The sequence below is a fragment of the Heloderma suspectum genome, chromosome 3 (genome assembly GCF_057233095.1).
Source record: "Heloderma suspectum isolate Gila_16-S chromosome 3, 16-S_ref, whole genome shotgun sequence".
Classification (NCBI taxonomy): domain Eukaryota; kingdom Metazoa; phylum Chordata; class Lepidosauria; order Squamata; family Helodermatidae; genus Heloderma; species Heloderma suspectum.
Genome location: NC_139460.1, coordinates 225,757,113 through 225,777,791, shown reverse-complemented (window position 1 = coordinate 225,777,791; position 20,679 = coordinate 225,757,113). Strand labels below are relative to the sequence as shown.

General features: G+C 39.9%; 2 protein-coding genes across 4 annotated transcripts in view; one reads left to right on the top strand and one right to left on the bottom strand.

Annotated features, from left to right (window-relative positions):
• The window catches only part of PDE6C (phosphodiesterase 6C), a 70,297-nt gene extending 53,762 nt beyond the window's left edge, over positions 1-16,535 (top strand). The window contains exons 13-22 of one of the 2 annotated variants that reach the window (XM_084845843.1): positions 681-788; positions 901-1,010; positions 4,590-4,677; positions 4,918-5,018; positions 5,730-5,837; positions 5,920-5,983; positions 9,095-9,169; positions 9,272-9,355; positions 10,355-10,505; positions 14,447-16,535. In XM_084845843.1, the coding sequence (XP_084701969.1) occupies positions 681-788; positions 901-1,010; positions 4,590-4,677; positions 4,918-5,018; positions 5,730-5,837; positions 5,920-5,983; positions 9,095-9,169; positions 9,272-9,355; positions 10,355-10,505; positions 14,447-14,511 (954 nt within the window). In that variant the 3' untranslated portion in view covers positions 14,512-16,535. Of the gene's footprint in view, positions 1-680; positions 789-900; positions 1,011-4,589; positions 4,678-4,917; positions 5,019-5,729; positions 5,838-5,919; positions 5,984-9,094; positions 9,170-9,271; positions 9,356-10,354; positions 10,506-13,815; positions 13,836-14,446 lie in introns of those variants that run through there. The other variant, XM_084845844.1, reaches the window with a different exon arrangement.
• LOC146350836 (protein FRA10AC1 homolog) overlaps positions 13,188-20,679 on the bottom strand; it is a 37,053-nt gene continuing 29,561 nt past the window's right edge. Inside the window, exons 14-15 of one of the 2 annotated variants that reach the window (XM_084845847.1) lie at positions 20,405-20,490; positions 13,188-19,204 (exon numbers count right to left, since the gene is read on the bottom strand). In XM_084845847.1, coding sequence (XP_084701973.1) covers positions 20,448-20,490 — 43 coding nt within the window. In that variant the 3' untranslated portion in view covers positions 13,188-19,204; positions 20,405-20,447. Of the gene's footprint in view, positions 20,491-20,679 lie in introns of both variants that reach the window. The other variant, XM_084845846.1, reaches the window with a different exon arrangement.

The window sequence follows — 20,679 nt, the reverse complement described above, 5'->3', positions numbered from 1 at the left end:
CAATTAAAAAAGCCTGGTTCAGACAATCATGTTCTCACTTGCATTCCTGTCTGCCCCAGATTCTGCACTCATGTGTACAATCATAATGTGTGAGTGGGGAGCTTATGGATCTTATGTGTAATTCTGCATATAAGAGGCATATCTTCCAGGCTGGGGTCACAGTATTACTACTTCTGAGACCCATGAGTTCCTAAGTCATGCATTATGGTTGCCAGAGGCCAACCTACCATAAGATAGGATGGGGTGATAGATATGACCCACATGACACGCCATCCGGAAGATCTTCTGTGCAAGCCCTGTGGTAATGAACAGAAACTGTTCAACAATAATGCAGTGCTTGGGCGCAACTCACATTCATTTCAGTAAGATTTGTGCAGGAATGCTCAATGTAGGAAGAGTAAAATGTCACCTATGTTAATTAGTGTGCATGTGCGTCAGGGGGGCAGGGTACCATTTGGACTTTCTGCCTCAGGCACAAAAAGTGTTTGGGCCAGTTACTTTCATAAGGACACACTTGAGGATAACTGGCAATCCTTATATCAGTAAAAAAGATCTGAACCCACCCTCAGGTGTACGATTAGAAATCACCCACCAGTTTTAAACTGTACTGAAATTGTTTCTTATACAGTGTTTACAGGTCTTAAGAGAACAAAGAATTAAATGCCTTCTGTTTCTCACAGGTACTTACAAGGTGGATGTATACAGTCAGAAAAGGGTATCGCAATATCACTTACCACAACTGGAGGCATGGATTCAATGTTGGGCAGACAATGTTTACTCTTTTGATGGTATAGTTTGTTACTCTGAATCTATGAATAAGATTGCTTTTCATTTTGACACAAGTTATAAAATGCACACAGGTATGATCAGTGGAAAAACAACCCACTTCTCTTTTTATAGACAGGTAAAATAAAGAAATATTATACTGACTTAGAAGCCTTTGCTATGGTAGCTGCAGCTTTTTGCCATGACATTGATCACCGAGGAACCAACAACCTGTATCAAATGAAGTAAGTGGTATCTACTAATATGTACATTTCCAATATCCATGTTTTTAAATGGAATTACACAGCAGTACCAAACAATCATATATAAAATGACTAGTTCAACATGAGCTTTGTGTGATGTGCCTTCTTTCCCTAGGTATACACATACCTAGGGTTGTGCATACAAGTGAAACTCAAGGTTATGTAAGTTCTCCAAATTCTACCTTGAAACTCGGTTGATCTCATGGCCGTATCAGATTGTGATCTTGAGGTTTTTCTTTTTGCATTAAAAAATTCATGTATATTTTCATGCATCTTTTTCCAAATATTTGCATCAATTGTGTGCACCTTTGGAATGTATGCATTCATCTCCCATTGATTAAAGCATGTTTGTGCACATTTGTCAAAAGCACACATTTTTTCATGCATATTTTTCATCCATTTTTTCCATGCATCATTTTTTCCAAGCGTCATTTTCAAGCATGTATTTTTCAAGTGTCATTGTCATTGTTTCGTGCATATTTCTCAAGTGTACGCAAGCTGTCTGGCGTATTTGTTTGGGTCCCTTGAATCACAAGCAAGCTTGGAAATGTACAAACTTCAAGTGCAAACTGTGTCTGAGTCCATGTTTGATTTTGGAGGTGTGAACTGGGTAAATCATGATCAAAACCAAACTGAAACAAGCTCCTCAAACATCCCTACACATCCCTCATTAGAACACAAAATAAGAAGAGCCCTGTTAGATCAGACCATGGATCCATTTGAGCTAGCATTCTGTTTCCTACAGTGACCAACTTGATGCCTCTAGAAAGCCCACAAGCAGGACACGAAGGCAACAGCTCGCTCCTGTTGCTGCTCCCCAGCAACAGGTATTCAGTGGCATCATCTTCACTGCCTCTTAAGTTCCAAACAGCCATAGTGACTACTAGCAATTGATACTTATTTTCCGTGAATGTGTCTGTTATCCTTTCCAAGCCATCGCCACATCTTGTCACAATGAATTCCATAAATTTACGTATGTTGTATGAACTGAACAAGTATCTCCTTCTGTCTGTCCTAACCTCCTGCTAATCAGTTTTAAGGTATAATGATAATATCTAGTATTATGAGAGAGGGAGAAGTGGTTGCTTCCTTTGATGTCTTTCGGAAATGTTGCAACAGGTGGATAGATGCAAACCTGATTCCCTTCTCTAACGCTGGGGGCCGATTTACACTTCTGGGGTTTTTTTTTTTGCTTCCAATGAGGTTTCACTGCCCGTCTTTCATACCATGCAGTACCCGCCTCGAATTGGAACCGGAATTTCCCGCTTCCGTGCTCCCGTTTTCAATACCCTGATATCCTGGTATTTCCCCTTAATGTGCTCTGATTTTCTGTCTTCGCTACCGTATCTGGTCATAGTCTCATCCCCTGCCTGTCCATATACAGCGGTGTTTGTATTTCCCTCCAATCACAGCTCTCGATGGCCCCGTGTCGTCTTCTGACTATTGATTGTATAGTTTCCTCAGCACTCAATGTTTCCTCAGCAACAAGCAAAGGGCTGGATGTGTGCACACTGGTCTGATCTCGGAAGCTAAGCAGCGTCAGCCCCGGTCAGTAGTTGGATGGATGACCGCCTGGGAATCAGGCTTCCTGCATTGAGCAGGGGGTTGTTCTATCCCTTCAAATGAGACTACGTTTTACCCCCTTCTATCCCCTGCTTCGGCTGTTGTTGTTTTTAATTAGGGTGTTATCTTCGAAGAATCGTGGCTTCTCCGCAATGATTTTTTTTCTCCTAATTCAGGCATGATCTTCAAAGATTCAAAAATTCGAAGATCTGAAGCTTCAAATCTTCGAATTTTTGAATCTTTGAATTTTCAAATCTTCAAAGATCATGCCTGAATTACCAAAAAAAAAAAAAAAATCATTGCGGAGAAGCCACAATTCTTCAAAGATAACGCCTTAATTTAAAAACAAACAGCTGAAGCGGGAGATAGGAGGGGGTAAAACTTAGTCTCATTTGAAGGGATAGAACAACCCCTGCTCAATGCAGGAAGCCTGATTCCCAGGCAGTCGCCCATCCAACTGACCCTGCTTAGCTTCTGAGATCAGACCAGCGCGCGCACATCCAGTCCTTTGTTTCTTGCTGAGGAAACATTGAGTGCCGAGGAAGCTGTGCAATCAGTAGCTGGAAGACGACATGGGGACCTCGAGAGCTGTGAGCATGGTGGGCATGGAATCAGCAGATACAGGAAGAGTTTCTGATCCTCCAATGAGAACCTCCATCTTTAAGAGCAGGAAAACAGCACAGTGCTCGTGTGCGAACCGAGCTTGCACATTCAATGAAGCACCGCAACGGCCTAAATGGGTGAGTGTGGATAATCACGTTTTAATGTGAGAGCGTTTAACCCGACAGGACACCAAATTCATTGCGATTGTGGGCGCAATGTAGATCGGCCCTGGGTTTAATTATTTTTTAATAAATTGTTTACTAAGATAATTTTTTTCAAAAAAACCATATAAAACGTCTCGTTAGCCATCCCCCTTTCTGCAGTATGCTATCCCTCTGCTTCTCTAACCTAACTATAGAGTTTTAATATTAGATAAAACAAAGTATAAAGAGGAGGAAGAAAGGAAAGAGGAGTGTGGAGTGAGTTTAAGTTAATCATAGAGTCCAGTCCCTCCTAATCACTCAGATAAATGGTCTGGACTGCTTCTTGATTCATTATTGTACCTGAACTGCAGGATCTTTGTCTGCCCCTTCCTCTGCTCTTGCAGAGGATAGACAACAATGCTCATTTATAGATCTTGAATTCTACACATCAGTGGATGTTAAGGTTTTACTGCTTTAAATTGTTGTACATCACCTTGATGACTTTTTAGCAAATAAGGCAGTACATAAATGTTAATAATAAAAACAATAATAATTTTACTCCTCTGCTGTTTTAAATTGGTTTTGTATAATTTTATTCGACTGTTCTGTTTCTAAGCAATGTATTTTGATTTATTGGTGTGTTTTATGAGTTGCCTTCCTTTATATCCTTATTATAATTGTGGCTTTAATTGTTTTCGCCTTTACTGTAAGATGCCTACAGAACTTTTGTTATTAGGTGATCTAAAAATAATCTAAATACGCCTCTGCAACAAAAAGGCTAATCTGCTATACTAGGTGGTCGCTGTTGATGATTTTTAGAGGCTGTAACTGGTGGAGACCAAACAATGACAGGTTCTGAAGTCAGGAGGAAGACATGTTGGCCTGGTTCGCATGTCATAAGAACCTATTGTTGTGAATGTGGCATTGTACAGGTAGACACTGCCTGATCACTGCCACTGCAAGTGGCAGCAGCTAAACAACCCAAGCATACTCCATCCCTGGGTTATTTAGCATGACATCCAAGCCAGACAAGTCCAAGTTGGAACTCAGCTTTAAATTCTTGCAGCAAGAGCACCTGCATGCTGCCACATTGATGACAACCGAGGGGTTAAAAAGTGGTGCGGTCAGTACCCTGAGATTAAGATTGGTTTCCTATTGATTAAAAGCAAATTAGTGTGGATAAATGTACAAGATCATGATTCAGAAAGAATACTGAATGAAATATTTTAAACTAACAATTATGTTTTAACAGGTCAGCAGCTCCACTAGCAAGACTTCACGGCTCTTCCATTTTAGAAAGGCACCATCTAGAGTACAGTAAAACATTACTACAAGATGAGGTCTGTGTCTCCTTCTGAGTTATTTATTTTTACTTATTTTGTGCAGAAAGTATTTCCATTATCTTCAGTAAAATAGTATAATCAATAGATTCAGTCCACAATTTTTACCTTTTATTTTTATTTTGGATAATTTTGTGAAATGTTAAGGTAAATGCACTTCAAGTAGATGTAGCATATTATAGTATACAAATGACATGATTTTGCAAGCAGTATTGATTTGCAAAAACCTTTATCTTGCAGAATTTAAACATCTTCCAGAACCTAAATAAGCGCCAGTATGAAACTGTTTTACATTTATTTGAAGTTGCAATCATAGCAACTGACTTGGCTTTATATTTCAAGTAAGTGCTAAATTCTTTCCTACTAAAATATCACTACTTATACAAATTTAAATTGCAGTTATTACCACCATTTGCAGAACTATGATATTTTGTATTTATTTATTTAACACATTTATATCCAACCCTATATCATTAGGATCTCAGGGCAACATACAGATATAGTTTCTCCTTCCTTGGCCTACCAGATTATTTTTCCTAATTGTAATAAAAAGTAAATCAAACACAAAAAATGAAACAAATTTGTTTTTTCTAGTTATGTCTGATATGAACTTTTGTCTTGTCTATATCCTTTGTGAAAAAGGCAATTCAAATGCGCTGGATTCTGTATATAACCAGTGTATATTTACAATACCCGAAAACCAATGATAATGTGATTCAGTTAGAAATCTTACCAAGATTTTCCTAACATCAGATCATTACTGCAATCAGAACCACAGCATGACCATTCATAAGACAGTAAACAAAATGTACATAACTTGACACAGAAGTTCGCTGAGGGGTTTGTTAATGTAAATCAATAATTTCAATTGATTGTTGGGACTCGGTAATACCATGATCAACTTTTGTGCATAATTGTCATCAGGGTTCCTTGTTGTTGGGCCTCAGAATCCAATTTTAGAGGTCTATATTGTTGATCCTGGAAATTAAAATGCCCAAGTAGGCAATAAAAGATACTATGTGCACATTGTAATAGCCATAATGTTTTCACAGGAAAAGGACTATGTTTCAAAAGATTGTGGATGCAACTGAAAAAATGGAAAAAGAAGAGGATGCCATTAAATATATATCTATGGACCCAACCAAAAAAGAAATAGTCATGTATGTCATTTGAATTTTCTTATTCGTCTAACATGGAGTACACTCTTTTTCTCCTTTTATAATCTATTATCTTTATTTAAAGGGCTATGATGATGACTGGCTGTGACTTGTCTGCTATCACTAAACCTTGGGAGGTACAAAGTAAGGTGGGTATCTTCAGAGACAAGTACGAATTAGAATTTTATTCATATAAAATACCTGATGCCTTTCTTTCAGGAAAAAATTGAATTTACATTTGAAGCTGAAATGAATATGCGTATATCTGAAGTTTATTTTATTTCTACGTGTAATGCCTGCTGTTCAATTGTGTCTCCAAAGCAGCTTACAACAACTAAACAGAAATTCAACAGCATAAAAATAAACTTAAGAACAATCCTGATAGATCAGAACAAGGGTCTATCTAGTCCAAGCATTCTGTTTGCAACAGTGGCCAACCAGATGATTTAAAGCCCTGTTGTAGGACACAAAGATAAAAGCACAACACAATGAACCCTGTTGTTTGCTATCCCCAGTAATTGGTGTTCAGATATACATTGTCTCTAATTGTCCTTTATGTTTAATTCCCTTTTAAAGCCATCTAAGCCATTGGCCATAACCACATCTTGCAGCACTGAATTATGTCCCCTCCCCTTCGTCATCCTTTTTCTAAATGTAAAAGGCCCAAACAAGTTAGGCTTTCTTTGTAAGAAAGGTGTTCCAACTTCCTGATAATTTTTGTTGCCACTTTCTGCACCAGTTCTACAATACCTTTTTCAGATGGGGCAGCCGAACCTGTACGGAGTATGTATGTGGCTGTGCCCATTTATATAGAGGTTTTATCATCCTGGCCATTTCATTTTAAATCCCTTCCCTGATAATCTGATATTGATTTTAACTTCCCCCCGCTACTGCACACTGAACTGAGTTTTTATTTGTGATATTTATATACTGCTAAATAGAATAAAATCCCATAGCAGTTCACATATTGATGTTAAAATCACATTTAAAATACAGTATTAAAAACACAATGTTAAAAAGAACTCCAATTATGATGAAAGCAATACAAGGACCAGTAAGATGGAGCAGCATGATTAATTTAATTACAGCCCAGAGAAAGCCTGGGTGAACAAGTGTGTTTTCAGGAGGCATTTGAAAGATGGCACATTTTCTGCCTCCCAAACTGCACGAGGGAGGGTTTTCCAAAGGATGGGTGCCACCAAGAAGGCCATCAGGGTGTTGCATGGTGACATTCCATTAGTTTCAGAATGACCAGCAAGGCCTCCTCTGATCTTAAAGGCCACCTGGGTATGTATATGGCAAGGCGGTCTGCTAGATATCCTGGGCCCAAGTTGTTTAGGGCTTTGTATGAAAATAACATAACCTTGTTGTACGTGACTTGGTAGCTAATAGGCAGCCAGTGCAGTTCTTTTAACACAGATGTTATGTGACCATAGCTGGGTGTCCCATAGAGCTCTCTAGCTCCTGCATTCTGCACTAGCTGCAGCTTCTGAATCACACACAAGGGCAGCCCCACATAGAGCGCGTTGCAGTAGTCTAATCATGAGGTTACCACTGCATGGATCACCATGGCTAGGCTATTCCTATCCAGGAACAGATGTAGCTGGTGTACCAACTGAAGGCAGTAATGGGCACTCCAGGCCACCGAAGTCACCTGGGCCTCCAGTGATGGATCCAGGAGCACCCCCAAACTGTAGATCTGCTCCTTCTGAGGGAGTATACAGGCAAACAGCCCAATTCCCAGACCTCGGAACTGCCAATCCATAGGGTCACTGTCTTACTGGGATTCAGCTTCAGTTTATTAGCTCTCATCCAAGCTATAACTTCATGTAGGCACTGATTAAGAATGTGCATGGCCTCTCCCAACTCATATGTCACAGAGAAATACAGTTGTGTGTCATCGGAGAAGCGCCCCATCTACCCGGCCGCAAAATACAAAAGTAAAAAAAAACAAAAAACCCCACACACCCGTGATAGGCTACGTAACGATTAATGTAGCCTATCACGGCTAGATTGCCAAAGTCAGCCGTGATAGGCTACGTTAATCGTTACGTAGCCTATCATGGGTAACTTTGGGAAAAAAAAAAAGCGCGTACGCAAATAGCATTGCCCTTATTTTCGCCGTAGTCTACGTAAATCTTTACGTAAACTACTGGGACCAAATAAGGAACGCAAATGGTGGCGCCCATGGACGCCGCCATTTGTGTACGCGCTTTTTTTTTTCTTCAAAGTCACCCGTGATAGGCTACATAACGATTTACGTAGCCTATCACGGGTGTGTGTGTGTTTTTTTACTTTATTTTGTAATGGCGGCGGCGGCCGGTCAAAAGACCGGCCGCCGCCCCCGCCCCCGACGAAACGTTGCCAAACTCCCGCCGGGACCCGCCGCCGAGGGACATTCGAGGGAGGTAAGTCCCATCCCGGGGGGGGGGGGCGGAGAATTTCACCAACAATTTCGGGGGGCCGAATGCCTTGGCATTCAGCCTCCCCGAGATTCGTGGAGAAATTCTCTGCCATCCCTACATATGACCCAAAGTCTACCATCTGGGCATGCTATCTTGATTGACACATTTCTCTTTGGTATATCTCTTTGAACTCCCAGTCATCTTTGGCCTTTTTTGGTCATATCTGCCCAAACACCTCCTCCTAGTTGTCGCTCGTGCTCAGGGCTACACTTCCTCACCCAACTAGCATCAAGTAGGGACATTCTCTTATCAGCAGGTGTACACCATGAGAAGTCAAAACAGTACTTTTCCTCCTCTCAGTAGGCATCTCAGCAGATGTAGGCATCTCAGTAGGTATCTCAGTTCTGCTGTTCATCTCACTTAGACACTCTGCCAGCATGTCGTGGCCTTGAGCAAGCTCTGTGAAGCTGCTTGTAAAGACAGCTATATTTTTTCCCTTCTTCAAAGACAGTCCTGAAAAATCTGTCTCAGTTAGTGAAATAACATCATTTAGTATAGAATCAAACTTCACGGTCTTCTCACCCAGGGGTCAGGAATCTGGAATAGAAAGCCGGTTACGAGTCTGGGGTCTTCTAGGGGCTCTTCTTGTAGGCCTCTCCCAGATTAAATCAGCCATTTTTACTCGTAGTTAACCCTTTTCAGTACCAGATTAACAGTTGCCAGCTGGGAAAAGCTTTGTCCTCTCTGAGGGAAACTGATGCATCCTTAGAGAGAGGGCAGAGTTGAATGCTCTTTTAGTTTTACAAAATTACCGCACAATCCTACATCTTAAAATAATAATTACTGACTTCCCAGGTTGCAATCATGGTTGCAAATGAATTCTGGGAGCAAGGTGACCTTGAACAAACTGTCCTACAGCAACAGCCAATTGTAAGTATTTTATCATATTATACAGCATTTTCTGTTTTAAAAAGAAGTAACTGATCAAACGCCTAGTATTTCCACAGAATACTTTTCTTCATTTCCTTATAGCCTATGATGGACAGGAACAAAAGTGAGGAACTCCCCAAGCTTCAAGTTGGTTTCATAGATTTTGTATGTACTTTTGTGTACAAGGTAAGATGAAGTGTTTAATCTCATATTATTCTGTTTTCACTACCTGCAACAATTTTAAGAAATTATGGGCAGTATCCAGTACTGGCAATCTGACAGCTCTTAACACACTGCACTAGTGGGAATGACTGCTAGTGCAACAGGAAAGTAGCGCATCCTAGCACAACCCAAAAAACTACCAAACACTACCACTTCTGGAATGGAACAAGTCAGCGGAGCTCCCTTCCATGAACTCTGCTGACATGTACCATTCCAGAAGTGGTAGTTTTGGGTAGCTTCCAGTTGAACTAGCAAGCATTCCTTTCTTGCTGTGCTAACAGTTGATCCTGCTAGTGCAACAGCAGTATTGGATAGTACCCAAGGAATTGTAAGCATTAGGTATGCATATTAGGTTTGCATTCATGATTGTGAATGTCTTGAAATGTTGAGTTAAATACCTGTCACTAGTATTACTCAGTGTTTTTCACATCAAGTTCTCTAATCACATGTTTCCCCTTCAGTAAAAATAGCACTAGCTTAGCCTACACTCAGGTCCGAACTAGACATTCAACAACAAATGTATAATTCCAAATTCTCTATTTGTCTCTTGGGTACAACGTGGGCATTTGCAAGGCAGAAAAGTGGGGGACAGGATGCTTGAACTCCCCCCCTCCCCTGGCCATTTTTACACATTTGATGGGGAAATCAATTTTCACAGTCAGGCTATGGACAAAGTGGCAAGTGGAAGAAGGATTAAGCACCGTCCCCCTCTGATCCATCGCTTCTCCCTGAAAATGCTACCTCCATGTAGGAAGCAAACACAGGATTGAAAATCCTATTTACTATCCAATAACTAGTTCTTCCCTAAGGGTTTGAAATCATAAAGCAAAGGCAATCTCATTTTGTCACTGCACCTGCCAAACTAAAGGTTATCTGTACGTATCAGAAATGTCTGTGTTGCTACTACAAATGCACCATTTTCACCATGAGTGGTCAATCTATGGATCTCCACTGTTTACTTAGGAATTCTCAAGGTTCCATAAGGAAATTACACCTATGCTTGATGGTCTTCAAAACAATCGGGTGGAATGGAAGTCGCAAGCTGATGTATATGATGAAAAGATGAAAGCTATTGAAGAACAAAAGAAAAAGGAGAAAGAAGCTGCCAAGAAAGGTTAGGCATATGAAAAAATGTATTCCTATGAGGCAGCCCACTGCTACTAAGGAGAAGGCCATTTCACTGGTGGCAACCCCATTGTGGAACACCCTCCTCAGAAAGACTCACCTGATGCCTACATTGTGGCATATTCAGCATCAAGTGCGGACCTTTTTATTTTCCCAGTCTTTTTAGTCCTTCAGTTTTGTTTTTAATATGTTGTGGTTTTAGATCTTTACACTGCTGTCTTTTACTCTGGTTTAATTCTGTTTTAAAATTTGAAGGATTTTATATGTTATCATGTTGTGTTTGGGGGTTTAACTTTTGTGGACCACCTTTGTCTATTGGGCAATACAGAAATGTAGTAAATGTAAAAAACAACAACATACATACAGTGTACATACATGCATACACTTCTGAAATTTTGGGAATGTTTTGCTTAACTTGGTATTCAAGGCAAAATTCCACTGAACTGTATTTAGTTATAAGTGAAGTCAGAGCATAATGGAATTCCACTCATGGCAGGACCACAATTTTCACCAATTTCCCCCTTCCCCCTGCAGCCCCCTGTACCCCTTGTAGATCTGCTCTGGAAGGTTGGAAGACTCTCCGGAATCATGTGGGGGTGAGGCAGGAGGGAAGCGGGAGTTGGCAAAAATCCTCTCCCCTCCCCCATCCACCAGATTACCAGCTCTTCTGTGAACGGAACAACTATTCCGGATTCAAGCCAATATATTCAGTGGAAAGAAAATTACTAAAAAAAAAAGTTGGTTGACAGTGCAATCCTATACATGTCTACTCAGAAGGAAGTCTCACTGACTTTAGTAGGGGTTACTCCCATGTACATAAGATGGTATAAGATTACCGCACTAATGTAGTATATTTAGTGGGAAAGTGGAACTATCACAAATATAGTGAAAAAACAATGAAGCTGCCTTGATCAAGTAGGTCACTTTTGAACGACTTCAGCAAACTCTTCCGTTACACAATGCAAAAATTACCAACATCAGAACAACTGACAAATAGTGTTACCGTGTTAAACCAGTTTGCACTAGCCATCTGAATGAGATTGGATTTACAACTTTTGGGATGTTTCTGGCAGAAGAGTTAGGAAAACGGCATTAGCTATTACGTCAACTCCATTTTGTACTGTTTTCATTACTAAAAAGTGTGTGTTTTTAATAAGTTTTATTTCCTTGCTGTTTCTTGCACAGACCTGAGGCCAAAACCAAGAGTATTGTTTCCAAAAACAATAGAAAATGCTGCTGTATTTGATACACCAGCTGTAACTACAAGTTCAAATTCGTGCTTTGCCTTCTGGACTTGACATTTTTCGAGCTGTTAGTGAGATACATAAAAAGGCAATTGGCCCAATCCAGCTAAGGAGATCCACATAAATAAATAGGCTTATCACTTACTAGATTTGGAACTAAGAACATCAGTTGGACACAAATGAGAATCAGTTCATCTGCACGCAATTGTTTTGAATGGGATACATATTCCAAAGTGCATTTTGATGTGCACCCTTGTTCATATTCTCATGTAACTAGCCATCATACTTAGTAACCACTGATAGATTGTACACAAAGGAATACTTGCCTACTCCTCCTTTAAAGCTACATAAGCAAGTGGCTGTGTCACTACATCTTTTGGCAGTAAATTCTATAAATTAACTGTGCATTTTGTGAAGAACTTCATTTTTTTCTGACCTGAATCTATTACCAATGAAATTCTATTGAAGTTCTAACATTTTGAAAGAAGGAGAAAACATTTTCTGTTGACTTGCTCTAAATGTGTTTGCATCATAACGGCATTGTGATATTGACAGTCTTCTTTTCCATCCACTTCCCGATCACTCTTAGCATGGAATTTGCCTTTTCCACTGACGCCACACATTTACACAGAATGTATGACTTCTGTGTAATGAAGAATGTATGACTTCTTCCCTGCCTTTCCTGCTCATTTTCTCTCTCTTACATATGGAACTAAAAGAAAATCAAGGAGCTCTAGCTATATTGTTATTAATAATCCTTGTGACATTAATTTTTAATATTAATTTTGAAAAGGAAATGTTTTTAATAAAACATATTTTAAAAGTATGTCAGTGCAAGATACATGGAAATATTGTTCCACTAAAAGCATTAGAAACATATTTTGGAAATAGTAAGTTCATAATATATAACTAAAACATCAAGACCAGGGCCTTTAAACAGAGAAAAGATTGATGGGCTATTTGTAGAGTATTATAAATTCTTTAGTTTTGTATAGGGATGTACGAATCCCTTACCTGGTTCCGGTTCGGGGCTTCGGCGGTGGGGGGGGAGGCGATCCGTCTGGAATCCTCCCCAGCCAGCTCCGCTCTGTGGCAAGGCTGCGGAGCTGCCGGCCAGGGGCAGCCACAGCCGCACTTCCAGCCGCTGCCGCCATTTGCGTGCCTGCATTAGGCTGTGATAGGCTACGTAAATACTTACATAGCCTATCACAGCCTAACGCAGGCATGCAAATGGCGGCAGCGGCTGGAAGTCTGGCTGTGGCCGCCCCTGGCCGGCAGCTCCGCAGCCTTGCCGCAGAGCAGAGCTGGCTGGGGAGGATTACGTTACGGCAAAGAGCAGGGGCACAAATGGCATAGCGGCTGCCATTTGTGCCCCTGCTCTTTGTCGGAATAGGCTATGTAAGTATTTACGTAGCCTATCATGGCCTAATGCAGGCACGCAAATGGCGGCCACTACGACGGCCGCCATTTGCATCTGCAGCAGCCCAGCAGTGGCCGGAAGACAAGCCGGAGCCGCCGCCACAACATCCGCTGCCGCATCCGCCCCTTCCGGGGGGGGGGGCGTTTGCGGGGGGTGGCGGGGGGGAGGCCATTCCACCACAGATTCCGGAGGGTCGGATTCTAAAGAATCTGGCCTCACTGGAGTCCGTGGCGGAATTCTCCAACATCCCTAGTTTCATATATATGCCTGTGGGGGTTATTGAATTAAATCACTGAATCAATGGTGCACCCTAGAACCATGACATAACTTCCGTGAGGTTTGCCACTGGAGTTCAATATTATAATACTTGCATCAAATGTTATATTACATGTATTACACTCACATCTTTGAACCATCTAGTTGTGATAATGTGTTGTATACTGTAACCTCTTGACTTTCAAAATAAAACAAAATACATTTACTGAACCACTATAGAGGAAAGTTCAGACCAGAAAATAAACAGGATGATATGAAATATTATAAAATTAAAATCAATATTTTGAATATCATGCTGTTAATTATATCTAAGCATTCCAGAGGGTAGGTGACTGATCATGTGACATGTTTCAATGCAGGTGGAAAGGGTCGAAAATAACCTAGTAACATGGTGATTCAGCTTTCAAATGTAAGTTTTAATTCTAATGTTGGTATGTTGATTTAAATGAACTGGAAAGCAAAATTTGCTCTACTACAAATATATGAATTATGACAAATAAAAATCTGTGGAATCATTTGAAAGACATTGGAAATGTTAGAAAAAATGCCTCTGAATTTGCCAGGGGATATTTAGAATGGTTAACTGTTTTTAGTATCAGCCATGACAAAAAATTACCATACTTTTCCTCCCAAACAGACTGGAGGATTATTGACTTATGACTTAATTTTCTATTCCAAGATCTTTCATCAACTACACATTGTGTGTGCAGTTAAGTATACCTAGTTGCTGAAACTTTCCAGTAAGAGTGGTTCAGTGCGTGTTTGTCCTTTGAGAAGTTTTGTATTATGTATCATACCATACGGTGAATAATAATATTTGGTTATTCATCAAAGAATGCACAATTGCTGAAAATCTATTGAGTTTTCAAATGGTCAAACACACATGCTTTTCATGCCACAAAGTAAACACCTGTAAAGTACCTACTGAATGCCGTTAAAATTAATGAGTACTTCTGAGCTTGCTAGCACCTATTTTCTTCTTTTTACTAGGTGAAGCAGGAGGAGGAGGTGGTGATGGAGGACAAGGCAAAACAAAAACATGTACAATTTTATAATTCCTTTTAATGGCACAAAAAAATATTCAAGGACTATGTTTCTGCTACAGTGGAAGAAATCTAGGAAGATCTTCAGTGAGCCCAAGGATTTCCATAAAGCATAAAATAGCATAGACTGTTCAATCTTTACACATCTGCCATATACTAATAGAATTAAAAGTGACACATTCTGTGAGAACTGAAAAATGATGAAGAATGGATGGAATATAACCTGAGATAATTTGGGAAACATGGTGTGGGTTCATTTCTTCGGTATTTGTTACTGTCATTTTCAATTTATACACAGTGTTTTTTATTTACAAGCTGCAAACTGTCAGGGAATTGTGATTGTTACACTGCTTTCAGTCAATTTCATATGATAAGCTCTGTTGCACAAGTTGTAACACCTTAATTACTAATGTATAGCAATCAGTTTTATATTATGTTTAGTTCCTTCACTTGGAATGATTTACATTGTTCCCCTGTACTGTTACGAATAAATTTGTAGCATATGTCATTTTAGAAGCCGTAATTCTAGCATCAGATTTGTGCCTACAAACAGGCCTACTGCACAAACACCTTTTGGTATAGTAAAGATAGCAAAAAAAATATGGAAATGTTAAAAATTTTTTAAAAGGAATTATTTACTGTGGCAACAATCTGACTAGCATAAGAAGCAATACACTAAACATTACAATGTGTAGCACAATGCAAAAATTGTTTTAATCCCTCATTGTCAGGCTAGCCATATTACAAGGCAGTTAGGGGTGACAACTCCAGACACCGCAGGCCACCCTCCTGTGGGATCTTCAAAAGCCCTATGTGGTCTTCCCAGGTTCTGAGGAGGGTATGAGCCATGCTCCAACCAAATAGGAAGTGACCCAATGGCCGTGCAAGTCACTGTCAAGCATGCCAATAACACCCATAACATACCATAATTTTCTTATGTGCCCCATGCCAAAAATAGCCAGTTGTATATAGAAATGAATAAGGAACTGTAGGGTGTACACTCCCAAATCTTACACCCACCTCTTCAGGAGTGTTCCCTATGAGCTGGCATAGAATTTCATCTGTTCCAATGCTTGATTTGGGTACAAGACGCTTCCAAGGATTTGAGGTGTCACAAATCTAATTGTGGGGTATACACCCCAGGTCCTTATTGATTTCTATCCACATTGTCTATTACTGACAAGGAGGCACCATGCCTGACTGTGTCTTATGGCCATACGAAGTGCTGCGCTGGCTGTGACAATATGGCAGAAGATTATGGCGGTGACTGTTAACATCAACAGGTGTTAATGCTAACAAAGAAAATGTACAAAACTAGCTTCTAGAAGTGTGAGAGGATTTTTCTCCCATTATTATTGTTCTGATATTAAAGACACACAAATGGCTTTATTAAATGTTTAAAAGCTATTTAAAACAAAGGGACTCATTTGACCCCAGACAAGCAGATATTACAGTGTGAAATGACTGTTATTCTTCAGCCATTTCTACCAGCTGGTTGGCCACTGTGTGAACAGAATGCTGGATTAGATGGACCCCTGGTCTGGTCCAGCATGGCTCTTCTTATGTTCTTACCAAAGGTGATGAAAAGCCACATTTTATATCAAGCTGGACTTTGCAACTTTTAGTATGTTCTCTCTTATGCTAGTCACCCTGATCTCTCAAAAATGATTTCTTTTGCAACTCTTTTACAGTTTAACCTTATTTTTACTGGATTACCGATTAAGTGATTTTCTATGGGTGCAGGAGCTCTAGGGCAAGCACAGTGCTCTCCCACCCACAAGAGCTGCCCTATTCATGTCAGTGGAGAGGGTAGCACTGTGGCCATTATTTTGTGTACGTAGATGTATCACATCTGCTGGAAAGATTGGAGGGCTCATTTGCACATGAACTCACATTACCTTCACAGCATAGAAGCCATACTAGTGTGTTCATTTCCTACCCTTTGAAGAGAAATATCAGAAACCCTGGCCCACATGGACAGAACCCATGCTGCCATTCATCCCCACATCAGCATTTCCTCAGTTTTGAGGAGGAGTGACACTGATATGGAAAGCCCCACCTATATGGCTCAGGACATCTCATATTACCTTTGTAGTGTGGAAAGAGTGGGGCTGCAGTAGCTCTTATGCCACAAAAATAACATGAGAACTGAGGCTGTCTGTATACCAAGTCATACACTTGTTTAAGCTACCAAGCTACCAATGGACAGTTGCCTTGTGAAAGATTCTCCCCCCGACACACACACAGTTTAGTCCTTGAAGTATCGACATTGCTCACTCAATGGAAAAACAAAACCTCTCCCAACCCAGTCCTAAGTATCCTGACTAGGTATACCCTGAATGCAGCTCACTGGAGCCTACTGCCTAGTTTTCCCTGTCACCAGCTCTTGTTTTTCAAAAAGAAGCTTCAACACCTGCACAAGTCAAGCTAGGAACTACTAACAGGGGAACTCCAGGTGAGTATACAGACATTGTGCACATGTACGAATTGGGGAGCTGTGGCCATTCTGTGGGATTTTAATATATATTATTTCCATGTGTGTTTAAAATGGCAGCTCAAATGAAAAATCACACGGTGGTAGTGTTTTTATTTGAAATCCTGCTTCCACAAATAATAGGTAATACTGGAAGAAAGATGTTCCATATTCGCTACTCCATTTCCCATGAAATCTAAGCAAGTGTTCAGTAATGGGAGAAAGGATTTCTCCATGGATTCATACTGATTAGACTCGCCATCCAATCTATATTAATGGATCTTTTCAGAATCTGCTTAAGACCCCAGAACAAGAGAAAGATGTTTCATCAAGATAAATGTTCATCTGATGTATGTTTATCTGCTGTGTAGTAGGATTCTGAATCCAAAACAAGTTTGCAATAACTTTTCAGATTGTGCTGTGACTATGACAACTATTTTAGTATTAAATGTATTAGTATTAAATTAAGGGTGCAAGCCTATACCCACTCATCTGGCAGTATGATCCACTGAATTCAATGGGACTTACTTCTGAGTATACATGTATAAGATTGCACTCTAAGTCTACCATTTTCTTTTTCTACCCCAATAACTTTAGAACAGAGATATAAATAGAATTATATAGTACCTGCTCCCATGCACTTCCAAGAGTGATACAAAATGCTTCTAAGAATGTTCAGAGAGAATGTGCAAGAGTAACCAAATTATATAGTGCTCTATTAAATTTCTATTTTGTTTTAACCTTGATTACTAGGCCAAATATTTTGTGCAAACTTTTAAAATGCCATAAAAAGATAAATATTTTTTCTGTGGTAAATACAGATTCAAGAAGGAAATACTAAGTGTGCTGTTAGTCAAAATCTTTGCATTAAACTAAATTCAGCATATTAAATATGAACAGCACAATTTTTTTATAACTTCATTGTGAAGATCTACAAGCAAGTTAGCCATCCACAGCAGACACTTTACAGCGTTTGTAACAGCAGATATAGCAATGGGCTCTTCTAAAGCCCTGAGAGACGTTACACAGATGTAAGCTGATGGCTGCTTATTGGATTTTACTCCCAACGAAGCTTGCAAGATGACAAAGAATTAACCTTTAAATCCACCCTCTTACCTAAAGAAGCCTCCACTCACAGAAAGCTACCTTTCTCTGCTATTCAAGGACACCCTTAATGTTTATCTTTATACTGCTCTTCTTTCTGTAGGCATGAATTGTGGAAAATGTAATTATTTTACGTAACTTTACATGATGTACAGAGAGATGCATTGATACTCATCTGAGCTGTACATGTAAAAACCTGTTATGAATATATTATGAATACGTTCAATTAAGGTTGGGGGTTTTAAATATCAGATCTTTTATAACATGGTGTATCCAACTGCCAACTTTTAAAATGATAGCCTACTTTATATACCATTGTGTTTTCCCAGATGGGTAACATGTAAACACTCAACAATGTTCCAATGAAAACTTTCCATCTGATTTCACTTTGCTCACGGACCAAACAAGATAAATATTTTGTGCAGACTGTTAAGAAATATACAGTAAAACTGATTTAACTTGTGCTGTAATTTGAATGGGGGTGGGAGAAAACCCAAGTTCTGTGTGTGTTCTTTTCATGTTGCAGGCTCAGATTTACATTCTAAAGCAAAGTTACTGTCCATTCACTGCTAAGGGGATCAGAAACCATGGACAATACATAAAACACATGTAGATTTACCCAAGGCAAGCCATCTCCCTTGTTTATTAAAACAAAATGTCACATTACTGTACCACTGTACTGTACCACCTCAGAATAACAAATAAGTATCAGGATTACTTTTCAGAACCAAAAGCAAAACCTTAAAAATACGTTTTGTGAAGAAAACACTGTTTTAGGTACAAAATAATTAACTGAAACATTTTTAATGAACCCAGTCTTATGTATCTATAATTCAGAAATATTTAGCCATACGGATGCTCGTAGAGGTGTCACGTCTGATCACTGATGGCCATCATTCCCTCTAACAGAAAACTCAGATGGATGATTGCCAACAGGGATAGAGCCAAAATGGGGCCACTGAGAAACAAGAGGAGAACATCTACATGTTTAAGTCAATCCAAAGGTATGCAGAAGTATAAAACATTAAAAAGTAAAACCAGACCAATAGGGTGCAACCCAGAAAAACTGCCCAATGAGGACTGAGCATACTCAATGGCCTCCAGGAGCCATGGAATGTTGAGTGTCACCTGGAAAAGAGCAATGGAAACCAGGGAAGAGTAAATTCACCAGGTTGAGCTCCTTACAGATTATTCTGAAGCAGAGAATGGCTGACTGGCTCACAACCTGAAAAGAGCATTCCTGTTAAGGGGTGAGGAACCACTGCAACATTTTGTTGCAGGTCCCACCTGCATTATGCATTTTTAAATTATTTTTGTCATAAAAAGAAGCTTGTACTTCAAAGTATTCTGCTGTAAACACATAACAATAAAACTATCAACTGGCTCACTATCCTAAATACAATTAACTTGGAATACTTCAAACTGATTCAATGAACCCTTTTCATAAGTGCATTATGCAAATAAATGCAATTGGCCTCTAGAGCTACAGTCCAAAGTACATTTGTCTAGATGTATGTAGTTGAAATATGTTGGATACTTCCAAGAAAATTTAGGATCTGGGAGCCATACATTCTGCAGGTGTGCCATCCTGGTTAGGAAACTGAGGCTACTCAGACAGCCCTTAGGATTGTGTCCAAGGAGTTATCAGCCTAGCTCTGCCTTGCCCTGCTGAACAGTTATGTCATTTGAACATCAATGGCTGCTGCTGTGTCAGCAGAGGAGCCAGGTCTTCGCTCCAGGGAAAGGAGACTCTCCCGAGACTCTCCCTCTGCCCTGCTTCCCAGATTAGTTCACAGGATTAGGCCAAAAGTCAGTTGTCTCTACATGTTGGGATTTTATTTTTAGGCTAACATCTGCTTCTGCAAATCTGTTACATTTTTGTCTTAGAATAATTATGAATCTTCTAGAACTATCAGCTAGATGTTATCACAGTTTTGAATGTATGTATGTCATGAAAAAAAAATTACTTGGGCCACATTATTGCAAAAATTCTCAATCTTATGCCGAAGTCCAAGTGGGCCAGTGAACAAAAGATATGCTGAATCATGTCTATATACTATACTGGGGGTGGGCAACCTCCAAAGGTTGCGGGGTCACATTGCCCCCACTGGGGCCTGCACCTTCCCCCTGCTGAAACTGCTGTCGCCGAAGTCTAATTGGCCATGGAATTTGGTGTTGTGACAGCAGTGGCAGCAACAAAGAAGTGTCTGTTTCACAAGGAAACAATTAAGCTGAAGGGGGCCACATACAGCCCAGCCCATATTGAGAGGAAACCATATTTAAAGAAAAATGAGGTGTATGACATTTGAAAGTTTGATGTGTATTTACAGATTCTGACGACTCAAGAAGTTCCAGATTTCCACATCACGTTTTAGAAAAACAAGTCCTGAAAGTACTCATCAAATTCTTCCTCCCTATAAAACATAAGCAAATAACATTAAGAATCACTGCAAGAACAGGCAGTCATTTCTATCTACAGTCACTGAAGGCATCTGCAGTACATAGTCACAGACGCACTGGCAGGGGCTGTGTTGCAACAGCTGCTCCACTGGAGTATATTGCTATGTCAGCAGAGCGTTACAAAATCATCACGTTATGGTGTC